Genomic DNA, 8,111 nt, shown 5'->3' with positions numbered 1-8,111 from the left:
AGATTCTAAGGGCAAAATATTGAATGATGCAGGAAAAGAAGATGGAAGGAAAACACAGAGTAACTGTACCAAAAAGAACTGGTTGAGCTTCATCCATTTCAGGAGGTGCCATATGATCAAGAACCAATGGTACTGAAGGAAGAAGTCAAAGCTGTATTGAAGGAATTGGCGAAGATCAAGGCTCCAGGAATTGATGGAATGCCCACTGAGATGTTTCAACAAATGGATGCCCCGTTGGAGGCACTCACTTGGTTATGCCAAGAGATTTGGAAGACAATTACCTGCCAACTGACTGGAAGAGATCCATATTTGGACCCATTTGAAAGAAACGAGCCCACAGAATGTGGAAATTATTGAACAATATCATTAATATCACATACAAGTAAAATCTTACTGAAGATAATTCAAAAACAGTTGCAGCAGTATATTGACAGAGAACTTCCAGAAATGCAAGCTGGATTCAGAAGAGGACATAGAATGAGGGATATCATTGCTGATGACTGATGGATCTTGGCTCAAAGCAAAGAATTTCAGAAAGATGTTTACTTGTGTTTTATTGACTGTGCAAAGGCATTTGATTGTGTGGATCATAACAAATTGTGGATGATATTGAGAAAAATGGGAATTCCAGAACACTTCATTGTGCTCTAGAGGAACCTGTACATTGACTAGGAGGCTGTTATTTGAACCGAACATGGGGACACCATGTGATTTAAAATCAAGAAGGGAGTGTGTCAGGGCTGTATCCTTTCCCCATAATTATTCAATCTGTATCCAGAGCAAATAATATGAGAAGCTGGACTTTATGAAGAAGAACATGGCATCAAGATTGGAGGAACAATCATTGACAACTTGCGATACACTGACGACACAACTTTGCTTGCTGAAAGTGAGGATGACTTGAGCACTTACTGATGAAGATAGAAGAATACAGTCTGCAGTATGGATTACATCTCAATATAAAGAAAACAAAAATCCTCACAACTGGACTTATTAGCAGCATCACAGTAAATGGAGAAAAGATTGAAGTTGTCAAAGACTTCACATTTCTTAGTTCTACAATTGATGCCAATGGAAGCAGCAGCCAGGACATTAGACAACATATAGCACTGGGCAAGTTGGCTGCAAGGGACCTTTTACAAGTGCTGAGGAGCAAGGATGTCTCCTTAAGGACTAAGGTATGCCTGACACAAGCCATCGTATTTTCAATCGCGTCGTATGCATGTAGGAGCTGGTCAATGAGTAAAGAAGACTGAAGAATTGATGCTTTTGATTTGTAGTGCTGGTGAAGAATGCTGAAAATACCATGGACTGCTAAAAGAACTAACAGATCCATCCTGGAGGAAGTGCAGCTGAAATGCTCCCTGGAAGTGAGAATGGCCAGACTTCGTCTTACCTACTTTGGTCATGTTGTTAAAAGGGACCATTCCCTGGAGAAGACAAAAGAGGGGAAAGCCCTCAACAAGATGGATTGACACAGTGGCTGTGACGATGGGCTCAGGTATAATAAGGATCATGGAGCTGGTGTGGGACCAGGCAGTGTTTCGTTGTGCTGTGCATAAGGTTGCTATGAGTCAGACATGATTCAAAAGCACCTAACAACAACATGAAGTTTTGAGAATAGTACCTGGCACCCCGTAAGTATTCAATATCTGTTATTATTCATAATTGTTCATTACCAGAAGTAACAATAATAGAGATATGCAGGGTACTAGTCTGAAATAGGGAGCTCTGGTAGCATAGTGCCTAAGGCACTTGACTGCTAACCAGAAGGCTGGCGGTTCAAACCCGGCGGTTCAAACCCACCAGCCACTCCTCGGAAGGAAGGTTGGGCAATCCTACTTCCGTAGTGATACTGCCTTGGAAACCGAAGGAGGGGTCGCTATGAGTCGGGGCCGATTCCTCGGCAAATAACAACAACAACAACAAGTCTGAAATAGGAGCTCTGGTGGCACAGTGGTTAAGGCATTCAGCTGCTAACCAATAGGTTGGCAGTTCGAACCCACCAGCCCCTCCACATGAGAAAGATGAGGGAGTCTGCTTCCATAAAGATTGGCAGCCTTGGAAACCTGATGGGACAGTTCTACTCAATCCTATAGAGTCACTATGAGCCAGAATTGACTCAGTTGTCAGTGGGTTTGGCTTGGGCTTCAGGAGCTCCCAGTGCAGCTCACTCTTCTTTGGCTGCTGATCCTTTTGACCAGCTTGTACATTGCTAATCAGACCCAAACTCTATCCTGTTCTCTTGAGTCACTATGGCTTATCCACAGTGAGTTCTATGCCAAAAAGGGTGTTTTGCTTTTCTTTTGTGAGTTCCTTTGTTCAGATTATAACAAAGCAATACCACCTCACACTAAGGCATTTTGTTTATTTTTGTAGTTTCTTTCTCTATTTTTTAATACTTTCTCTCCTGAAAGTCAAACATGAATTCACTGGAGCCAATCTGAGAAACATACCTGATTACACTTCAAATTGTCTTTATCCTGATTACAGAGGAGCTGTGATAGATCAAACATGTCTAAGATGCTTATTTTAGGATGAAGTTTCCTAGGAATCTTTGTTTCATTGTGCAAATATATCTGCAACCCTACTTATCAGTCCTTTGAACATGCCCACAGATATCTGTATTTCAAAGATGAACATATCTTACAGTAAGTCTGGGGGCATTTCATTTCTGGGATCAATTTGATTTATGTTTAACAGATTATATTCTTACAAAGAATAATTTAGGAGTTTAAGTGAATAAGTGCTTAACTCATATTTGCTATGTTTCATCTTTTGTTTTTTTTTAAGGAGAGAGACAAAGCTGCAAGAATTATTCAGTTAGCTATAATCAATTTTCTAACTAAACAACGACTGAAGAAAGAAGTTAATGCAGCACTGATCATTCAGAAATACTGGCGACGATTTTTAGCCCAGAGAAAATTACTAATGTTAAAAAAGGAAAAATTGGAAAAAATTGAAAATAGATCAGCATCAATTATTCAGGTATAGTATCCTAGACTAATTTTTTTAATTTTAAAAATATATTTAATGATATTTTTAGGCAAGAAAATAAAATTATTATAATAAAGTTTTAAATGATTATATTGTAGGGTTCTGTATGTTCTCTAATATTTAATTTTTTTTCACGTTATATGCATATGCCATATTTGTTTTTATTTTAAGAGCTTGTTTTACATTCAACGTTACGTGTACATTTAGTTTCATTCCCCATTTACCATGTCTAACCCTAACCCAGTCTCCTCCCCTTCCTACCCTGTAACCTTCCCCCTGTGTGCCTCATATTTATGCATTCCTGTTTATCCTGCATTTACTCAATTTGAATGTTGGTCCTCTGGTGTCCCATGGTCTATTGCTCTAAGGGATGTATTACCCTAGAGTATGTGGGTGCATCACCCTAGTTTGAGTGGTCTGCATGTACATCTTGTTAACTATTGGGCTGAGATCCAGCCCCTGGTGGTGCATTTTATTCCAGGCACAGAATGTATTCCAGGGCCATAGTATCGGGAATCTCACCAGATTTCATCGGACCAGTAATTCTGGTCATTATTGAGTTTTTGGATTTTGTTCCACATTTTCCCTCCCACTTTATACAGGATCTCCAGATTTGATCCTTTCCTGAGTGGTTGGCATTGGTAGCTGGGCACCATCTACTTCTTCTGGTCTCAAGGGCCTTCGTGTCCTATAGCTGATTGCTTCCAAGTGTTTGCTTTTAAGACCCCAGTCACTACTCACCAACGTAGGATGTGGAGCAAGGCTTTTATGTATTTTGTTGTGCTAACTAAGTCTGGTGTCCCCCAGTACTATGGTCCTAAGATGGTAGATCTAGGATCTCTCTCCCATACTGTCTGGTTGTCTGTGAGGGATTATTCTGTGTCTGTCTTCTGTTTTTTCTAAAAGGACTGCAGGTATTTTGTATCACTGGTGTCTGTGCAAGATTAGCCTCAGCTGAATCTATCCTTGGTCTAGAGTATACATACTTCCGTTCACTGACCCCCGTCTTATCATCTCAGGTGTTTATGTGTTTATCTGTAGCCTGGTGTTTGGTGTTAACAGCAATGCAGTATTATAGACACATTGGTTGGTATTAGCATCTGTCATCTACATCTTATGTGCACAATTCGGTGTCACAAATCCTTTCCATATATCCCTCCCCCACCCATTTCAGCGAGTAGGCCCCAACTAGCCTGAAATTAATCCCTCCCCTTCCCTCCCCATCCTGGTAACCTACTAAGTGAGTTCCCTTTCCCAAGTAAACCCTTCTTTGTCTTTTTACAGTAATGGGCTCAAACAGTACTCATCTTTCTGTGATTGATTTATTTCACTCAGCATAATGTTGTCCAGGTTCATCCATGTTGTAAAATGATTCGTGTATCCCTCATTGTTCTTTAATGTAGCATTGTATTCCATTGTGTGCATATACTATAATTTGGTTATCCACTCATCCACTGATGGGCATTTAGGTTGTTTCCATCTCTTTGCTATAGTGAATTGTGCTGCGATGAACATAGGTGTACATATGTCTGTTTGTGTGCTATCTCTCACCTCTTTAGGATATATTCCTAGTAATGGAATATTCCTAGATATTTTATCTTTTTAGTAGCTATAGTAAATGGTATTGTTTCCCTTATTTCTTTATCAGAGGATTCTTTGTTGGTGTAGAGGAATCTGACTGATTTTTGTATGTTGACCTTGTATCCTGCCACTTTACTGAACCTCTCTATTAGTTCCAGTAGTTTTTTTATTGAGTCCCTTGGGTTTTCTATGTACAGGATCATATCATCCACAAATAGAGATAGTTTTAGTTCCTTTTTGCCAAATTGTATGCCTTTTATTTCTCTTTCTTGCCTTATTGCCCTGGCCAGGACTTCCAATACAATGTTAAATAGAAGTGATGATAGAGGGCATCCCTGTCTGGTTCCCATTGGTAAGGTGAATGTCTTGATTCTTTCTCCATTAACAATGATGTTGGCCGTTGCCTTTGCATGTATACACTTTATTATGTTGAGGAATTTCCCTTCTATCCCTGTTTTGCTGAGAATTCCGAACAAGAATGAATGTTGGATTTTATCAAGTGCCTTTTCTGCATTGATTAATATAATCATATGGTTCTTTCCTTTTGTTTTGTTTATGTGGTGGATTATATTGATTGATTTTCTGATGTTGAACCACCTTTGCAAGCCTGGTATGAATCCCACTTGGTCCAGGTGTATTAATTTTTTGATATGTTGTTGGATTCTGTTGGCTAGGATCTTGTTAAAGATTTTTGCATCTATGTTCATTAGGGATATTGGTCTGTAGTTTTCCTTTCTAGTGGTGTCTTTCCCTGGTTTTGGTATTAGTGTTATGCTCGCTTCATATAATGAGTTTGGGAATATTCCATCTTTTGCTATATTCTAGAATAGCTTGAGTAGCATAGGTGTCAACTCTTTTCTGAATAGTGGATAGAATTCTCCAGTGAAGCCATCAGGGCAAGAGCTTTTATTTGTGGGAAGTTTTTTTATGACCTGTTCAATTTGTTCATTTTTTATAGGTCTGTTCAAGAATTCTGTCTCTGAGTAGGATAGTTTAAGTAGGTCTTGTGATTCTAGAAACTTGTCCATCTCTTCTAGGTTCTCAATTCTGTTGGAGTACAGTTTTTCATAATATTCTATCAGTATCTTTTTTATTTCAGTTGGTTCTGTTGTGATGACAGCATTTTTGTTTACAATTCTGGTGATTTGAATCTTCTCTTTCTTTTGTTAGGTCTGCTAATGTTCTATCGATTTTATTAATCTTTTCAAAAAACCACCTTTTTTTTTGTTGATTTTCTCTATGTTTTTTTGTTTTCTGTTTCATTTATTTCTGCTCTGATCTTTATTATTTCCTTGCTTCTAGGTACTGTAGGATTCTTTTGTTGTTCTATTTCTAGTTGTTGGAGTTAGTGAATTAGAGTGTGGATTTTGTTTCTTTCCTCTTTTTTGATGTATGCATTTATTACTATAAACTGTCCTCTGAGTACTGCTTTTGCTGTGTCCCATTGGTTTTGGTGTGATCTATCTTCATTCTCATTTGTTTCTGGGAATTTTTTTATTTGAGTTTTTGTCTGTTCTATTACCCAGTAGTTTTTGAGCAGTGAGTTGTTCAGCTTCCATATGCTTGATGCTTTTTCCTTGCTTTTCCTATTATTAATTTGTAATTTTATAACATTGTGGTCCGAGAAGATGCTTTGTCGTATTTCAATACTTTTGAATTTATTGAGGCTTGTTTTATGTTCTAACATATGGTCTATTCTGGAGAAGTATCCATGTGCCCTGGAGAAGAATGTGAATTGTGCTTTTGTTGGGTGAAATGCTCTGTTTATGTCTATGAGGTCTAGTTGGTTGATTGTATTGTTGAGTTCTTCTGTATCTTTGTTGAGTTTTTTTCTAGTTGACCTGTCCGTCTTTGAAAGTGGTGTGTTAAAGTCTCCTATACTATTGTAGATTTGTCTATTATCCCTTTTAATTCAGTTAATATTTGCTTCACATATTTTGGAGCACTTTCATTAGATGCATAAATATTTATTATTGTAATGTCTTCTTTGTCAATTGATCCTTTTAGCATCATATAATATCCTTCTTAGTCTCTATGATGTTTTATACCTTAATGTCTATTTTGTCAGAAATTAATATTGCTACTCCTGCTCTTTTCTGGTTTCCTTTGGCTTGGTATTTATTTTTCCATCCCTTAACTCTTAATTTGTTTTTATCTTTGTATATATGGTGGGTCTCTTGTAGGCAGTGTATCGATGAGTCTCTTCTTTTCTTATCCAGTCTGCCACTTTCTTTCTCTTGATAGGTGCATTTAGTCCATTCACATTGAGTATGATTAGTGATCTGGATTGATTGCTGTCATTCTGTTGTGTTTTTTTGTCATGTTGTTGGTGTTTCCTTGGTCCATATACTTTCCTGTGCTGAGTTCAGTTTGTTGGCTAATGCTTTCTTCTTTTTCTTCTTTATTGTTGGTTTTGTGCTTATTAAACCCGTATGTTTTCCTTCCTTCAGGATTTGCTTACGGGGATTTTTATTTTTCTCTGTGGTTACCCAGGACTATATTCTTGTCTCTACATTTTTAGAACTGTGCATACTGTGAAGACATTGTCCTGTTTTCCTCTCCATTTGGAAATTTGTACCTTGAAGTTTTATTCCTTCTGATAGGTTAGTTGCTGTTGTTGTGTGCTGATTGACTTCCTTGGTTTTTAGTGTACAATGTTTTATAGTCTTATTTTGAGTTTCTCTTTCTGATTTGGTTTTAGTGTTGATGCCATGTATCCTGATTTTGTTGATCTCTGTTGTGGGTTCTCCATTGGAAAAACTTCCTTAAGCATTTGTTAGAGGGTTTTTCTGGTTTTCACAAAATCCCTTCATTTCTGTTTGTCTGAGAATGCCTTGATTTTGGCCTCATATTTGATGGATAATTTTTCTGGATATAGGATTCTTGGTTGGAGGTTTGTTTCCTTCAGTATTTTATATATGCCATTCCATTGTCTTCTTGCCTACATGGTTTCTGCTGAGCAGTTGGAGCTCAGCCTAGCTGTTTGATTATTATAAGTAATATTTCTTTTGTCCTGGGCAGCTCTCAAAGTATTTTCTTTGTTGATTTTGTTTCTTTCCCCTTTTTTGATGTATGCATTTATTGCTATAAACTGTCCTCTGAATACTGCTGTGTCCCATTGGTTTTGGTGTGATCTATCTTCATTCTCATTTGTTTCTGGGAATTAAACCAAAATATTTGGTTTAGGAGAGTTTGATTTTAATACGCCTTGGTGTTTTTCTCTTGGGGTCTATCTTGTGTGGGATTCTATGAACTTCTTGGGCAAATATCTTTTTTTCTTTCATGATATGGGGGAAGTTTTCTGTTAGCAGGTCTTCCACAATTTTCTTGGTGATTTTTTCCACCTCTTGTTCTGAAATTCCAATGAGTCTTATGTGGTTTCTTTTCATGTCATCCCGTATAATTCTTAGGTCCTATTCATTTTGCTTATGAATAGCAAAGAAACACTGTTTGGTACATTACCACGCACCTTTAGGAATAGTCCGTTTAGGCTAAAAGGCTCTCAAAATAGGACTGGGAAAGAGCTGCAACAT

The 8,111-nt window shown here is 37.7% G+C and overlaps 1 protein-coding gene across 1 annotated transcript in view; it reads left to right on the top strand.

Moving 5' to 3' along the window:
* Nucleotides 1-8,111, top strand: part of ASPM (assembly factor for spindle microtubules) — an 85,600-nt gene that overhangs the window by 39,128 nt on the left and 38,361 nt on the right. The window contains exon 17 of the mRNA XM_007941180.2: nucleotides 2,794-2,988. Within this exon, the coding sequence (XP_007939371.1) occupies nucleotides 2,794-2,988 (195 nt within the window). The remainder of the gene's footprint in view (nucleotides 1-2,793; nucleotides 2,989-8,111) is intronic.

Source organism: Orycteropus afer, unplaced genomic scaffold (genome assembly GCF_000298275.1).
Source record: "Orycteropus afer afer isolate SDZICR_OR568_19922 unplaced genomic scaffold, OryAfe1.0 scaffold00075, whole genome shotgun sequence".
NCBI classification, from domain to species: Eukaryota; Metazoa; Chordata; class Mammalia; order Tubulidentata; family Orycteropodidae; genus Orycteropus; species Orycteropus afer.
Note: the sequence above shows the minus strand (reverse complement) of the source record. Positions and strands in the feature narration are given on the sequence as shown.